Source organism: Physeter macrocephalus, chromosome 15 (genome assembly GCF_002837175.3).
Source record: "Physeter macrocephalus isolate SW-GA chromosome 15, ASM283717v5, whole genome shotgun sequence".
Taxonomy (NCBI): Eukaryota; Metazoa; Chordata; class Mammalia; order Artiodactyla; family Physeteridae; genus Physeter; species Physeter macrocephalus.
The window spans coordinates 57,646,020-57,664,616 of record NC_041228.1 but is presented as its reverse complement, the minus strand read 5'-3'; the positions used below and the strand labels follow the sequence as shown (position 1 = coordinate 57,664,616).

General features: G+C 37.6%; 1 protein-coding gene across 1 annotated transcript in view; it reads left to right on the top strand.

The window, feature by feature from the left end:
- STMN2 (stathmin 2) overlaps positions 1-18,597 on the top strand; it is a 61,234-nt gene that overhangs the window by 13,161 nt on the left and 29,476 nt on the right. The window contains exons 2-3 of the mRNA XM_007114196.4: positions 14,238-14,333; positions 18,283-18,455. Of these exons, the coding sequence (XP_007114258.1) occupies positions 14,238-14,333; positions 18,283-18,455 (269 nt within the window). The remainder of the gene's footprint in view (positions 1-14,237; positions 14,334-18,282; positions 18,456-18,597) is intronic.

Sequence of the window (18,597 nt, the reverse complement as noted above, 5' to 3'; positions counted from 1 at the left end):
TGCATGAACCAGTCACATGTCACATGTCCCTATGCCCTTTTTCCCATTTCATTTTTATGGCAACTCTTAGGTTTCATTATTCCCACTGGACGAGGAAGGATAGGAGAAGCCAAGGGAAGTTAAGTGACTTTGTCGAAGTCACACACCTTGTTCAGGGCAAAGGTGTGTTTCAGATCTCAAGCCCTCTCTCTTCACTTCAGCTGCCTCACCGGGAACGGTTGTTAACTGTGTTTTGCTACAGACATTTCTTTATCTTATATGCAACTATACTGAGGGCTTCTTTTAGGCCAGAACCACGTTTCATATACTTTGTCGCCCTCACAGCATCGTGTGGCCGGCAGTAACGATACTATTGGGTAACGTGTATTGAGTGTAGTGTGCCGAGTGCAGTGACAGCTGTCCCAAGCACCTTGAGAAGATTATCACCCCCATTTTCACAGCTGGGAAAGGAAGGCAGGGAAGGAAAGCCACATGCAGCCAGTAGGTGCTAAGGCCAGGATTTGAAACAAATCAGTCTGACCCTGGAGCCCTCTTAGGCAACGACTATACCTACAGTCTCCCTTGGACATAAGTAGGGGCTCTGATTGTGTTCGGTAATTTGATGAGCTAAGGATGAAGGGAAGCCACAGCATTACAAGAAGCAAGATGCCATAGCACTTCACTATAGCCACGGCCTGTAGACTTCAAAAGTCACTCAAAGAATAAAGAGCAAATCAGAGAAGATTAATCTTTGCTAACAATATCCTACATGAGTTAGCACTTCAGTTTCACAATACATTATTTAATTCAGTCTTTACAATAATATCCCCATTTTGTGGATAAATAAACTCATGTTTAGAAGGTTTAATAAATTGTTAAGGTTGGATAGATCCTGAGCTAGAGCCTAAGTAAGTCTTCAGCTCTTACTCATATTTTTTCCATTATCCCAAGGTAATATCTACTCATCTTAAGTCAGTACTGTGGCCAAAAAAGCAACAGAACATATAAATGAATGCAGAGGAAACATTCACCTGCCTCCTTTTTCTCCTTGCATAGAGAGAGGTGATTACCTGTTGTCGTGAAGTTGACCTTATGAAGGATAGAGGTAGGTGGGGCTGCTTAAATTTTGCCTGGGAACCAAACAATTACAGTTGTGCCACTAACTAGTGCCATTTTGAAACTATCGCCGTAGCTTCAGCTATGGGATGAGGGCTAAGTGAGATAAGTAGGCCACTTCAAAGCACCCAGAAATATCAGTCTGTAGCATAAAAGGAAGTTAGTAAATATAGTGGAGAGAATCGGTGAGCTCAATCTGGCTCCAGCATCTGGACTCCTAATCCCCTCTTAACCTAGTCTCAATGGGAAGCCAGCTGAGCCACTGACAGATCCAGGGGGGTATCATTTGCAGCTGCTGACAGTTCCTCCCTGCTCAGCCACCAAAAGATAAGCATTTATAGAACACTAACTGCTACATATAACTACATGCATGCATTAAATGAGACACCTTCTCTCGCCCTCAAAAAACTTAAATATAGTTGGGAAGAAATGATTAGCAGCGAACCCAACGGTAGAGGAATAAGGGCTAAGCTTTGTGAAACAAGCCAGGAACATGACCGTGTCTTTGAAAGGAGAAGAGACTCAAAGCCCTTTGCGATGGAAACCATTAAGTTTGAGTCACTTCGATTTTTAGGGAGATGCGAACTCAGCCTTATGGAATTGCATGAGTCAACCATTGGAGACATTTCTGAATTGTCACCACATTCTCGTGCACAGATCCTCTGTCCTGCTCTACACATTATTACTTGGCCAACTTTTTGAAATTGTGAGCAATATCCCAAACCACAAGTACACTTTTTTATGAATGTATTTAGGCTGAATAAATCTAGAGAAAACAGAACATGAAGGAAAGCCCATACTGTGCCTTTAAGTATTATGTATTACCAAGTTATGATTTTAAAATAATATCAGCAATTTATTATGCCAAATTCGGATTCATATTTATCTATGCAGATCAAACACTTGATACCATTTTACCTTCAGTTTTTTACTGGGAGTGTTTATGACCAAGTCTTGTAGTACTTGCTGCCACAAAGAAAATCAGAAGCATAGGTTATTCTGACCTCACTCAACCAGTTATACCAACATGTAATCTTTAGGAATGAGTATCATGAATTCAAAAGGGGCTCCAGATGGCATCCAAAAAGCTCATATTTTATGAATCACCTATTCTGCCTAATCATAAAGTATATATATTTTATATATATTTAAAATAGATCTTCCTTGTAGTATGGGGAAAAGCTAAATTTGCTCAAATAGTTTGACAATTTGAAATTCAAATGATGAGTTGCTTTATGAATCACATTATATATAACATTTTGTGCCTATCATGTAAGTATTTACCATGAAATACCAAGATTTGGAAAGAGGAAACAATTTACAAAGCAGAAATATGAAGAGTAAGTTTTCCTTTTCTTGAAAAATGTAATGCCTTAAAATAATTTGTTTAAAAGAAGGTAGGTAAAGAAAACCCTTAGTGCAGAAAACACAAAAAAAGAATCTGCATGTAATGAGAAAGTTAATTCATTTAAAGACAATATTTGCTAAGTTTGTAGAATCATAGAATTCCGGAGCTTGGAAATACCAACTATCAATGAAAAAAAGGTCCAGAAAAATTAAATGACTCGCTCAAGTTCTTAACAGAAAAATCTTAAGTTCTGAGAAGACCTCAAATGTCTAATAATCTAAACATATTTATATTGATGACCTTAAAGTAACTCTTTTTGAGAAACTGCTCACCAATCCAGGTCAACCAGATTTCACTAAAGTAGAAAAACAAAATACATAACCAAAACAAACTAAAAACCTCATAATATATTTCCTCAAAGTATGAACAAACCCTCCTGATCACTCAGGTATTTTTATTTGTACCTTGTAGGTTAAGCGTATTATGAAATCCACCTGTAAGAGAACATACGGTTACTTTTTAAATCTTTCTGGGTTTTTTTGTGATGTGTATTGCTTATTTCAAATAAATCAAAACCCAAATTTCAATCTCTTTTTCCTTTCTGTAGCCATTTACTTTATTACAGAAAAGGCAAAGTGATACTTTGGCATGCAAAGAACAATAACTTAACAAAACTACATTGATCATAGCACGAGCATACAAAACTTGCATCACTGAAAATTACCGTTTCTTAGAAGAGCTTTTATTTCCAGAAGAAACAAAACGCATGTGAAAGAAAGAAAATTTAGAAAACTTTTCTTGGACCAAGTTGTCTTTTATATTTTAATCTTGTTTGTAACAGTGATGACACAAAATGGACTGTGGAATTCAGAAGCTCCCGACGTTTTTCTTACTTGCTTTTCATACTGCTTTTCATTCCTGGCAGAAAATTATACTAATTCAAGTTCTAGTATATGATGGGATGAATCCTATTTCAGAAAATGAGTCTTTACATGGCAAAGCTTGAGGAAGTAGCATTTGATTTCCAAAACAAAAAAGCAATTTTCATGGCATATCTACATTAACCCGAGGATTTCTTCCACACTATTTAGCTGCCTCAAGAATAGACGCTGAAGATAATTACACAGTGGAAGCCGTAATATTAAGAGGTTTCACACTCATCTCAAAGGCTCCAGTACTCTCACATACTCGCAGAGATATTCAATCAATGGTATCGCTCAATTTTTTTAATATCAGTGGCAATTCTAAACCTTGACAATATTTATATTTCCTATATTTTAAAATATATATTTGTTCATTCTATTCCCTTTGACACAAAGTGACTGTAGGACATATTACTTAAGTGTGACTAACAAGGTCACAAGACTTGTTTTCATTCAGGGGAAAACATTTACCTGACTGCTCAGTTTTTCTTCACTAAGCCAGTTACCTAAGCTTTTAATACACAGGTTTTGAATGGATGACTAAAACAGAACTCTAATAAATATGATTTAAAAATCCAACTTTTAGAGCACTATTGAGTAAATGTTACATACTGTTGCATTTTACAACGTTTCATTGAGTAAGACTCTAGAATTCCCCTTAGGTTTTGGGAAGCAAGCAAAATGCTGGCTCCTACATGAGGGTTTTGTGGCCTTTTCCTGAAATATTGTGTATTAATCATTTATATGCCATTCATTTCCTAAGAAAGAATTTAGAAAAACTGCTCTAAGGACAATTTGTATACTACCCAGAAAAGGATTCTATTCAATGGAAACTTAAGTATTATTTGGCAATGACAGCAAGTTAAATACTTCTTTTATTTGCAGTTGATGCTAGTAACGATTACAAGTAGTAAGGATTTTGTAAGACGCACTCAGAACTAAAACAACAGCATGGAACTCTTTAAATGTGTAGAAACTACACCGTTCCAAGGGAGTTGAGGTTTATGGGCAAACTTCAAGAACTATGCTTTTGACTTTTGGCAAATTTTCAGATTGGTAGAGGAATTAAATCAGGATATAAATGATAAGTCTTGTCACACAAATTACTGCAGAGTCCCCGCTTAGTCTGACTGTGTTTCTTCTCAGAGTTCTGTACTAATTAGCATATTCCATTATCTGAATACAGGCAACCCCATCTTGTAATGATAGAGAGGATTCCCTTTGAAATCATTGTTCGTATTCTCAGCACCTAAACCACTGGTCAATTTATGGGGAAATTCCACTGACCTATTAAGTGAGATTAAGTCATGTGAATCTTATATTACAGGTTTTTTGTTTTGCACTTGTAATACAAGTCTTGCATTTTTCATTTCTGGAAGTTCCTGATTTCACTGAGAACATAATAAGGAATTCACCATATATGCAGTTTTATACTTCCTTATGCAATACAAAAACATGAATCATAGTCAGACTTAATTCTAAAATCCATGTGAAGGAGAAGCCAGGGATTACTTTCTAGAGAAAGGCTACATGTTACAACAAAGTGAAAAAGGAAACCAACATCCTCATCATTGATGACCAAAACATTTTTGATTCTAGAATTTATACCACAAATGCAATAGTCAGTCTGCATAAGAAGTATGTTTTGCTGAATTAAGAATGGATGCAAAGTATTTTTTTCCTCTTCAACCAAAAAATTAAAAAATAATGGGAAGAGATTTAAATCACTTGGGTGTCACATTCAGCCATTGTGGAGACACAATTCAGAGAACATCATGGCAGCCCTCAAATGGAGGTTGCCTCCCCATCAGGAGACTGAAGGGAAGGGGAGAAAAGAGTCATTCCTCTACGAGAACTCCACTCAGCCAGATGAATGATCTCTCTGTTCTTTCACTCTGGCTTTGTCTCATTTAAGTCCCAACCAATTTAGCTATCATCCTAGGCTTGTGACTACTACTGGTGACTTAAGAAAAAGACATCCCTCGGTACCCAGAATTAGGCTTGCTGATAAAATCTTGAATAGCAGACAGAATAAAGTGCTCCCATTATTCCTGTAAACCACAGCTTAGTTTGGTCTCCATGTAAAAAAACTACAAGAATTTCTTTATCAGGGGAAAGATAAACGAACAAGACCCTGCATGATACAGCGGAATTCTCATTAAACTCAACAGGCACTTGACCTGTTATCAAGAGTAAGGTGAGATCCCATATTGATACAATTTACTGCTTTTTTTACAATTTTGATCACAAGGACTGATTCATGTCACCCAATTTCTTTTCCTTGTCACAACTGTTTTGCCAAGAATCAATGGAATTGAAATTTAAGAGCCTCATATGTTTCTGTAAAATCCAATGATGGGCTGTACAGCTTTGACCTTCTTAAATGTTCCTTTATTTGATTTGATATCTATTCCTACAGAAAAAGTATGCTGCTCTGGCTGATCAAAATATTAATCTTTCAGAACCTCCCTGGTTATTATAGCTTAGGAGATCATAATCCTTGTGGGGAGATGTGAGTGGAATAAATACAAACTGAATCCATATTTATACTAAACCAATTAGCATTACATCATCATGGCAGAAATATCTAGAACATTACTTCATATCAGTGATCTTCTGGGATGTTAAAATAGATCTTGAAAAATCTGAGATCTTTTTTTCCTGTTAATGTTGAATTCTCAATTACATATTCATCAAGCTAAGGTTTTTTTAGGGTCCAAATTGAAGCCAATATAGTATGCAAATGTTTTAAATAGAATCATTTTAGTCTATTTCATCTTTCAAGAAGAAAATCACAGTGATGGAACTCCTGAAAGTATTTCTAAACGGGATGATAGATTTAACTTTTAGAAAATAATCTGACCTCAGGCTCTAGGACCCCAAAGCAAGCAGACTACCAAACACGATACACATATACACACACACACACACACACACACACACAATAATACAATACGGGCAAAATCAAGTTAAGATGAGCTGCAGGAGCTTAATTTATGACATGGATAAAGAAGGCATCAAAAAAAGAGCTTCTAGGTAACGGATTCCCATCTATTTAAAGACAGATAATAGGAGGCACAGAGAGAAGTCAGATCTAGGAGATCAGTGGTAGAGTGTGGGTTCAGAGTTTAATGACTGTGGGTGTAAGTCTTGAGTCTTTTTAGAATCAGTTAGCAGAGTACCCTGTTTCTCCCATTATATGTCATTTAAACCCTGGCAACAGCAACGAGGACTACCAGGAATGTCCACAACTATTGCCCCCAACTTGCCAGATCCTAAAGATGCCCCTACCTGGAAATGACAGCGATTTTTCCCAAAGAAAGAGGTGCTTTTATTTATTTATTTATTTTTCTCGGTACCCCGGCCTCTCACTGCTGTGGCCTCTCCCGTTTCGGAGCACAGGCTCCGGACGCGCAGGCTCAGCGGCCATGGCTCACGGGCCCAGCCGCTCCGCGGCATGTGGGATCCTCCCGGACCGGGGCACGAACCCGTGTGCCCTGCATCGGCAGGTGGACTCTCAACCACTGCGCCACCAGGGAAGCCCGAAAGAGGTGCTTTTAATTCTCTGTTTATATAAGTTGGAAAGCTTCAAATAAAAAAGTGTTGTCAATGAAATCTCTTAGAAACCAATGCAAATCTGCTTGCTGTAAAATCATTGCAAGGAACGTGTATCCTGCATTCTGTATATCATCTAACTTTGTCCTTTACTTTCTTCCCAGAGACCTTTCAAAAGAAGAAATTTAGGTTGACTCCAAACTGAGTGTCTTAGGACTTGCCAAGAAACCCCACCCCTACCCCCTACTGGACTAAAATGATCAATGATCGCAGGTAAAAACATGAGAAAGGAAAGGAGGAAAAACAATGTGCTAACAGACCCTGAGCGTCCTTCATCGGAGCCCCCAAAACACAAGTCCATGGTCAGGCAACGAGTGCCCTGAATGACTCTGTTCTTATGGTTAACACTGCTATGTGGGAACACAGACTCGTAGCGCATCCAGAGATTATGAGATATTTTCTTCCAAAGTAGTGTATTAATGACATTTTCAGAGCATTCCTTAACTGTCTTTCACATGTTAACAGGAAGTCTAATACATATTACTTCTTTTTTATACTCTGCATTAGCCAAAACTGAGTCAAATAAAATTTTGCCCAGAATGAATAAATGGAAGATATTTTTGTGATACTCCTGATTCTAAATCAAATAACAACAAAGTAAGTATGAGAACTCATATTGATGGTCGTTCCCACACAAGCCAGGTGAAATAGAAAATTGAACATTTCAAAAACACTTATTTTTAATTATTCAAGCCTTTCAAAAGTAATGGAGTATATTGTCATGAATAATATAGATTATTGTCTTGTTGAAACACAAAGTGTATAAAATTAAGATGTATTTTAAATTTTGAGCAAAGGGCTTAGAGTTTGTGATATATATTTAAAAGAATGGGAGAAATAATTTTATATGTATATACATATACGTGTGTGTCTATTTCATATTTTACTAAGTAAACAAAATCTCTCTGCTATTTTAATCTATCCCAAGATCTAATCTGATATTTAAATCTCTAGTACGGATTGTATTGTTCTCCTCAACCACTCTTTGCTCCTCGAGGGAGGACTACAATCTCCAGATTCACACACACACGCGCGCACACACAGGAAAAAGCAAAAAAAAAAAAAATAGAAAATTTAGGTGATTGCCTGCCAAAATATATCATCCTTAAAATAATAATCCAAATAACTGATGCAAAAGTATTGTTTTCCTAAAATACCTAGATAATTACCACTTTCTCTTTTAACCTCATTAGCTGGAATATGAGTGTGTAAGGATATATTTACTCATATAATAAAATATATATATACTCAAAAGTTCCTTTTGAGAAACTGTTCCTGCATTTTCTAGCCATCTCTGTACCAAGTAAAATCCACAAGTAAAAGAAAAGTTACATTTTCTTTCTATAAACCCCTACACTTACCTATAGCCATGTAGTCAATAAAGTTAAACAACAAATGCCAAAGAAAAAATGGGAAAGAAAAAAGTCTTGAATTCATTATTTTAAAAATCAGTAATAATATGCATTATTTTCTAGTTAGAAACAATATGTAGATGGTGAAGGTGAGTGTAATACACCTGAGCAAATTCTTGGGGAAGTGAATAACATTAGCAGCAAAGCATTTAGTGTCAGGCAGACCTACATTCAAACTAAACTCCACACTTTATCATCTACTGCACATTGGGCAAGCTACACCACTTCTCTGAGTCTTTTAATTTCATCTGTAAATCTGGACTAATTATAGTACCTCTCATCGTATTGTTGAGATGATTAAATGAGAAAATACATGCAACCAGCTAGCACCATGCCTGGTACATTGTTTGTGCTCAACAAATCGCAGCTGTTGCCATTATTCATAGTTCATTGCAGCCACTTAGAAGAATGGAAAAAAATATCAGTGTTCATACACCATTAGGTTAAGTGGATATTGCTATAAAATCATTACGCATTATGTGGGTTGAATTTTAAATGAATTTACTAGAGAAATACACTTACCTGTAAACATTAATAGTAAATAGCAAATGCAAGCAACAATGAAAAACATATGGTATTACCTATCTCCTCCCACATCCTTACAAACATGTACACTCTGCTTGGTGTTGGGTATAGTGAAAATATTAATATATGCTGATTTCCAAAAACCAATGAAGAAAAGGATTGTCAATTCAAAGTATGAAATTTCAATAGTGAAATCTTAATAACATGTTTCTAATAGCATTCACATTTGCTTGGGATTTGTTTTATTGTCAATAAAAAAGTTTATCCAAATTATGTATATTTCCGCACCTCAACCCATGGTCTATTTTCTGCAAGGCCAACTCATCCTACTGGACTCAGTTTTAGCGACCCTTTTTCTGGAAAGCTTCCCTTGGCTACCCATCCGTGAGGATCTCTCACTCTCTTCCGTCTCCCCTTGACTCCAAATTTAGTTATTCTTTTCTATCAATTCATCTTTCATAAAGTCCCCTGCATCTTCCCTTTCCTTTTCCTCTGCACTACCATTTCCCCAAACCACACTGCATTACCTGCTGAACTTTATTCAATGTTTCTTAAGTGTGTCTCCTAATGATGGGTCTTTCCTGCATAAAACGGCCAAATAGGTCTAAGAAGAGCTTTTATCAGGTAATTCCACTTTCAAAACGTTCAATGGCTTCCTATTGCTAGGATGACTTGTAATAGCCAAACGTTTCGACCATGAATGGGGATGTTATTAATGTTATTAATGGGCTTAAACCAGAACGATGCAGGCAAACCAGGACTTACAGCGAACCAACCCATTGCCAACTCTGTGCTTTTCAAACTTTTTCACCTAAATATTCCTAAGGGTGGACTCAAAACTAAACTCTCAAATTCAAATTTCTTTTAAGTTTACACATTTAAAATTCTTGAAATTCTAACATTCTTGTATATATCCATGTTCGTTTTAATGTACACATAGTGTTTTTAAGTCCCAGCAACCCTTTTACATGAGCAAAATTTCAAAACATCTTACCCAAAATCTTGGAGCCAAATTGACCTCAAAGAAGACTTACTATTAGGACACAACTTCTAAAAACCCTTTGTAGTGTAGTCTATGAAAAAGCTGTCTCCTGAAACACAGAGAAGGCCATTCACAAAGACCTGGAAGTGAATTATGCTCCCTGGAGTTGAGTTGAGTCAGCCATCCTTATGTAAACTCACTGCTCCACTCACAAAAGGTTTCCATATGGTCTCTTTATAAACCCATTTCCATGTCAACAATAACAAATATACCTCCTCTCTTCTTTGCTTTCCTCAACCCTACTAAGTCTTATGCTCTGGTTGCCATATAAAATACAAGGTACCCAGTTAAATTTGAATTTCGGAAAAGCAAGGAATGGTTTTCAGTATGTCCCGTGCAATATTTGGATTAAAACTGAACTAGGTATTGGTATTTTTATTCGCTAAATCTGGCAACTCTAACTGTAAAGCCATTGCTGACCACCCTCCCCACAGCCCCAGGGCTTTGAGGTTCTCCTGAATTTCTAGTACAAATCATCTGCCTCTCTTTGACACTTACCCTATTTTGCATGTGTTTCTATCACTTTTTATATCCATATACTTCATTTCCCTGACTTGAAAGCTCCTTAAGAATGAGGACACATATATTATATCTCTTTTTAATTTCATAATGCCTCGCAGAAACTCTTGACCATAGGTGGTGATCATAAATATTGATACTTGTCAATTGAGAGATTGATTTAAAATCAGTGAGCAAAATAGCCAACAACTATTTATTAAGCAACTGCTTTCTGTTCCATTCAGAACTATGCTGTAAATTATTTCATAAATGAGTAAAATGCAACATTTGCCTTCAAAGAGTTTAGTAAACAAAAATTACACATCAAAAACCAGTAGTGAATGACCTGAAACAGTATATAATCAAGTATAACAGTGTATAATTATGATTATGTAGTGTAGCCTACTAAGGACAACAGGAGATCAATGTGGGAGTACCCCGAAGAGAGGGAAACGCTGAAGAGGGTTGATCTGAATTGGGATTCAGATCTTGGGAAGGACGTAGATGAGTGGAGACAATTAGGAAGGGCAATGCCATCTGGGGAAAACCTTGCGCAACTGCAGCAAGTGGAAAGGAGACCCATCTTCACAGTATGCCTTTGCTGCATGGAAACAATCAGAATTTGCTTGGGCTGTGGTTGCAACTGGTTTTACGGGGTTCCATAGGATTCAGAGCAACTATATCAGCGAAAATCTATGCAATGCTACTACTGGATAGAGTCGTGCCATGTAGAGTCACAGGCCCTGATGTTTAAAAAAAATAATCAAAGTAAGGTTGCCATTAAAGAAATCACCCACGGAGATGAGCTGGGGTTTGTCCCCAGACCACCTAAGAGAGGAAAGAACAAACATTTTTATCAGTCACTGTTATATATTACACATGGGCTCTAAATGTGTTGGCTCCTGACAACATTTACACCTTTATCAATCTTAATTAGATCAGTGACCTTACTGAAAATTGGTGAACTTCATTTCCAGGAAAATGAGGACAGATGTTGGGGAATGTTTTCTTCAGTAGGAATTCATTTTCTTGTACAGCTTTAATCTGTTACCTCTCTATAAAATGGAAAACCTTTTTTTATTGAAGTATAGTTGATTTACAATATTGTGTTAGTTTCAGGTGTACAGAAAAGTGATTCTGTTTTATATATTTTTCGGATTATTTTCCATTATAGGTTATTACAAGATATTGAATATTGTTCCCTGTGCTATACAGTAAATCCTTGTTCTTTATCTATTTTATGCATAGTAGTTTTTAATCTGTTAATCCCATACTCCTAGTTTATCGCTGCCCCCTCCCTTTCCCCTTTGGTAACCATAAGTTTGTTTTCTATGTCTGTGAGTCTGTTTCTGTTTTGTATATAGATTCATTTGTATTATTCTTTAGATTCCACACATAAGAGATATCATATAATATTTATCTTTCTCTGTCTGACTTACTTCATTTAGTATGATATTCTCTAGGTCCATCCAGGTTGCTGCAAATGGCATTATTTCTTTTTTATGGCTGAGTAATTTTCCATTATATATATATATATATATATATATATATATACACACACACACACCCCCTACATCTTCTTAAACCAATCACTGGTTGATGGGAACTTGGGTTGTTTCCATGTCTTGGCTATTGTAAATAGCGCTGCTATGAACATTGGGGTGCATATATCTTTCCAAATTAGAGTTTTCACCTTTTCTGAATATATATCCAGAAATGGGATTGCTGGATCATACGGTAGTTCTATTTCAGTTTTTTTAAGGAAACTCCATACTGTTTTCCATAGTTGCTGCACCAATTTACATCCCCACCAACAGTATAGAAAGGTTCCCTTTTCTATGAGACAGAATATCTTTTATTCTGCTTTTGGATTGTCCTTCCCTAATAAAGTTGATGTCTTTAACATGTGCTTCTAATATGTGCTTAATTTTGCAAAATATTTTGGGTACCGTTTGGCGTCCTCTTACCAGAAAAAGGTACAAGCCTACAAAGGCTTGATGTTTTGGTTTTAATCAGTTCATGGAATTAAATGCATTGAACCACAAAATGCTTTTATGTGACAGATATTGTGATTCACGCTGAACATCCACGTGAAGATCGGCTTGGACCTTTATAAGTGACATAATTTTATTAACTAAATAGACACATAGAACAAAGAAATATGGTTTCAGCCTTCTAAAATTCCAAAGGCATCCAGTAAAATCTCTCAGAATGGGTGTTGGCAGGACTATTCTGGCACAAGGCAAATTGTGTTGCTTATTTTAAGGAAATAAGCTAAATAGGGAGGGAGATTCTTTTAGATGCTCTGGATGTATTAGGTTGAACCATATGCAATATGACACTATTGGTCTTTGTGTATGGTTCAACGGTGTGCAAGCATGTCCAGCCCTCCTGGCACATTGAATCTCATTCTGAAAGTAGAGCTAGAAGAAAGCCTCTTGGCAATCTTAAGACAGATTGATTTACTACATTTTATCCAGAGATTCCAACATTGTCACTGGCTATATATGACTTCAGCCTCTGTGGGCCATTTCATTTGCAAAATTGATGGTACAATGGGTGGACAGTTGACTAAATGATCTCTTAGAATCTTCCCAATCTAAATTTCTGTAGCTCTAAAACATCCAGATACTGAATCTGTTTCCTACTGGCTAACCAAAGATGCACCTGGCAATAATGCCCAAACAATCTTCTGCAGATTCTCGCCTTCCCAAGGTACTCCTCTTCCATGGGTTACATAATGATCAGAAGACCCTGCCAAGAGGTACCTTGCTCCCTGTGAGGTTCAATATGTTAGGACATCACCATTTGTTTATACTTTCTCACAAGTGAGTGCACATTATCTCTATTATTTTTCTTCCATTTTCCTTAATTTATTAATTTTGCTAATTAAATAACCAACAAAGGTGAGAGGATCCCACCTCTTTATCCCCGTCTTGTCGTCACTTGTCCCGGTGATGACCAAGATAAGAGGCCCTCTAAGGTGGCCTGGATGGGAGACCTCTTGAAGGACAAAGGGGAAAATGAAATGGGGGGGGAGGGGGTTGGGGGGAGTGAAGGGGGAGGAAGGTCTGAACTCCAGCAGCTGCTTGGCATCCAAACTGAGTGTGCAGAGAGGAAGAGACATCCTTATCAGATCTCAGGTCCAGGATTTTAGTGTGTGTGGAAAGAGGGAGATAAAAAAAAAAAAGTGCACTTCGGATGAAGAGAAATAAGCAACATTGGTCCCTGCAAGATATATCAATATTTGCTTAATAACTATCCTGATGAGTTCTCTGACTCTCCCCAAATGCATATGTGGCCACTTAGGGTCAACCAGCAAAGGACACCTCCTGAAGCTGATTTATATACAACAGACCTGCGTGCACATGTACTGGGATGGACCTCTCTCTTTGCCCATTTTGTCTGTTTCTGCGTCCTCCGTTATCTTTCCTGTCTCTCCCTCCTACCCTGCTGGATCTCATTTCCTTCTACCTTCCTTTCTTTCTCTAGCTCTCTTTCTCTCACTTCTTATCTAACCTTTAACAATTTGTGTTTTATGTCCTCTGTGATAAGGAATATGCACCCCAGAGTCCGTTTGCATCTTTCGTTCATTTATATTTTGTGAAAGAGAGCAGTGTCCCTGGCAACATTCATTCTGCAGGAGGCTACAGTTATTACTCTAATATTATTACTCTAATATTACTATTACAGTTATTACAGTTTAACTCAGGTTAAAAGAAAACGTTCAGAGGAAATTCAGAAAATGATAGATACTAATCCTGAGCCTTTTGTTTCAGCCTACAAGGAAAAAATGAAGGAGCTGTCCATGCTGTCGCTGATCTGCTCTTGCTTCTACCCTGAACCTCGCAACATCAACATCTATACTTACGATGGTGAGATGCTTACAATAGAAATGCCCCTGCTGGCTGGATCAGTTGGCAAAGCTTGGATATATTTGTTTCTGTCTCACAGTTCCTGATATAATTAAATCAATATTTTGTAGATCTTACTATTGACCTGCCGGGTCTAGCTAACGGGTCTAATTGATTGCCGTTTGCTCAAAACAGTATGAGTTTGATGCTAATAACAGCGCATTAATGTCTCTTAAGAAACATGGCTGAGTGCTTATTAGCCATCGCATCCAGCATGTCAACTTCCACAATATGTCCGAGGCTTTTCTTTGCAAATAACATGACATGCTAAGCTGTAATTAGAGATCACAATTTGCGAGAAAATGCTTTGTAGTTAGAAAACTCAGGAGAGAAAATCAACCACCATCACAGTTTTTTAGTGTAGCTTTAGAAAATCCCCGTATTTTGTGTATGCATGTCAACAGGCTAATAAGTTCCAGTAGTAAAACCGACCTATGACTGAAGCCCCAGATAAAGAGGATTTTAAAAGAAAATCCTGAAGAACTGGCAGAGCTATGAACCTTATTTTGCAGTAAAACCCTTTTGGTTTGCTTTATCCTGATTCATACTACTTAATTTGATTACCTTCCTGGTTCAGCCACTATCTGCATGACCTCGGGCAAGTAACTTAGATTCTTTGAGCCCGATTTAACTCTGGTATCTTCCTCCCACTGGTGTTGTTAGGTTTAAATGGTTTCATGTTTAGCATAGAGCCTGGCCTCTTGTAAGCATTCAAAATGGTAGCTGTCATTATCAACAATACCATTTTTACTTAATTCACTCCATTTAATCAAAATGTTTGGTGCAGTTATATATGTAGTAGATAAAGCTGAGGCATATTGGGCTACCTGTTTGGCTCACAACGATTTTCTTTTCCACATGTATAAGGTAATACATTAAAGGTAAGGTGAAAGGATCTATGGCAGTTAACCCCTTCTATGCCTTTAAAATATTCCAGGACTCAAAGACGTTTTTCTTTCAAACTGATTCTGTCATGGCACAAGCATCATAAATATGAATTAACTGTTTCACAAGGAAATGTCTTTCATGCAAAAAAGATTTTGGTTTCCATCCAAAACTCTCATTAGAATGCAGGCCCCATGCCTACTTGGTATAAGTTCATCCAGTCAACAAATACACTGGTCCTATCCTTAATCTGCTAAATGTGGCTGTGACTAGTAATGCAGCTATGTTTCCTCTGAGACGGTATCTCACCATGCATTGTCACTGAGGGTCCAGTGATGGATACGGCTCAGGCCTCTTCAAGGCACTCATGGCCTAGTAGAAGAGAATTACAACATACAAATAACCAGTAAGCGGAACTCAATGTCGTTATTTGCTAAGGCAGCATTTACTGGTAGGACACAGAAGACACTGATGGTTTCTGCCCTCTTAGGGACTGGAGAGAGGGAAACGAAAATCAGAAGTTATATATAAGCTGAGTCTTAGAAGTCAAATAGACAATTCAACATAGCTCATGAACTGCTTCCTGAAAGAACTGGTAGAGAATTTCAAATTCCCAAAGTCTCTAACCTTGTCTTCTCATTCTATATTAGGTAATAATGTGAAGTGTTTATTGTAGACAAATATTATAACAAGAATTAATAATTATTATTATTATTTACATTTATAAACACTAAGTGCTATGGCCTGTGCTTTACATTTAGTATCCTTTATATCTTTTTTTTGGAACATCTTTACAATTTAATTTTTTTAACAGCTGTATTGAGGTAACTTACAAATCACTGCACATTTAACGTATATAATTTGATTAATTTGGACAAGTATCCTTCATCTTTTAATCTTCACCACAGTCTTATGAGAAAGGTGCCTTTTATCTCCATCTTTTAGATGAGGAAATGAAAGCTTAAAGAAGAGAATTAACCTTCCCAGTATCACACCCTAGCAAGCAGGGCTTACTGTTTGGATGCAAATACAGGCAGTTCTGATTTCAGTGTCTCTAACTCTATCCATTTAAAATCCCATCACCTCATCAAATAAGTGATTTTTATTTGCCTCTGTTCTCTTGAAATCCTTTTCCATAAATTTACATAATTTTTATAGAATTGTACTTAAGATATAAGTACAAATTTAGATGCCTTCAGGAAGATTTCAAATATTTTTACATTTGTGAAAAAAGCCACATCATTTTTTTTTTTTTTTTTTTTTTTTTTGTGGTACGTGGGCCTCCCTCTACTGCGGCCTCTCCCGTTGCGGAGCACAGGCTCCGGACGCGCAGGCTCAGCGGCCATGGCTCACGGGCCCAGCCGCTCCGCGGCATGTGGGATCCTCCCGGACCGGGGCGCGAACCCGGTTCCCCTGCATCGGCAGGCGGACGCGCAACCGCTGCGCCACCAGGGAAGCCCACACATCATTTTTAACATACTTACTGAATTGACTTTGTCTGTATGATCTGTTAGCATTCACAGATCTAAGTAAGGTCAGTTCCTGTTCACCCGGGGTCTTACCGACCACAAACTGAAAGTGCACTAACCAGGCTGCTAAAAGAACATTCATGGAAGCTAATTTATGATTCTTCTCTGCTCTGCTCTAGTCAGAACTAGCCTGGAGACCTGGCCAGCTTGGTTGCCACAATTTTCAAGGGACGTTAATAAATTAGTGAGTCCTGTGAGGTTAGGGAGTGATGCAGTAGTAAAGATCTAGAAACAGTGTCACTTTAGGACACTGAGAAGGCTTTAGACTGGGGAAAAAATTTGAAATGGAAAATCATAACTCTTTTCAAATACTATTGTGATGCACAACAGAGACTGGCCTGACTTTGGGTGGGTTCAGGGGACAAAACAAGGACTGGGGGGCCGAAATGAGAGGGGTGTAGTCTGGGGTTCAAAATAAAAAACACTCATCTAAAAGTTAGAGCTGTCCAATGAGCTTTTAAAAATCAGTATAATTTACTAAGCTGTAAGTTGTGTAATTACACTAATATCCTAGCAGGTGCTAGCTATCACTCTATTTTATATTATAAATGTATTATTTTGCATTATAAATTATATTATGCATTTATTTTCAGGTTTTTTCCCATTTAATTACTATGCATATTATGCAGCTATTGAGTTTAAATATTTTTTAAATGTACAGAGTGTATAAATTAGATAAGCAGATGTTGCCCCCTTCCTCCCCTACCACAATGCCTCTTGCCCCAGTTCCTGTCTACAGCTGAGGGATGATGAAGAAGGACATTCTAAGTAGCAACAAAGTAGAAGCAAAGATATTACCGTGGTACCCTGTGTTATTGTCTTCATTAGACTATAAGCACCTTGAAGACAGGGACCCCCATCACAGTGTCCTCCCCAGAGTGGACATTACACTGCTTGATGACTCAGATCAGCAGACACACTGAAGGGCAAAACAGGAACAAGCAGGAGGCCTTGCACGTGAGCCTTGACTGCTGCAGGTATTTCCAACCATTCAGGGAGCTACAGCGGTTCCAACACAGCTCCTGTGATTTCTAACCACAGGATTAGCTGTGAGAACTGGAGGACTTTGTTATTTTCCTCATTAGTTAACCTGAAAATGTTTCCAGCTATGCTAATTTCCAAAAAAATAAGTAAATGTAAATCTGTGCTCCTTGGTTTTCATACAAGGCTCCTATTTATTCAAAAGGAAAATAAAGTTAGTTTAAAATCGATTAAGGCTATTTTTTTCTGGGCACGCCTACCATGATTCAACTCCCTATGGACATTATTGAATTTCCCAACACTGTAAATATTTATCCAGTTAAAATATATCCATAATTATACTAAAGAAAGAGGTCTTATATGTTCAAACAATGTAGAGTAAATGATCATATGCAGCATTTTACTCATCTTTGCCAGAATAACAAGGCTACTTTTAATTGCCAGAATTCAAATTATTTTAGTAAACCCATGCCTGTGTTCTGTGTGCTTAACCTTCTCAAATATTCATCTCTCAGATATGGAAGTGAAGCAAATCAACAAACGTGCCTCCGGCCAGGCTTTTGAGCTGATCTTAAAGCCACCATCCCCTATCTCAGAAGCCCCACGAACTTTAGCTTCTCCCAAGAAGAAAGATCTGTCCCTGGAGGAGATCCAGAAGAAACTGGAGGCTGCAGAGGAAAGAAGAAAGGTAACTTTTTCCATAGGTTTTTAAATTCTGCTCTCTCTTTTCTTTGCCTTCTCTCTCTCCTCTTCTCTCTCCCTTCCCCTCCCCCACCCCTCCGCTTTCACACACACACACACACACACACACACACACACACACACACACT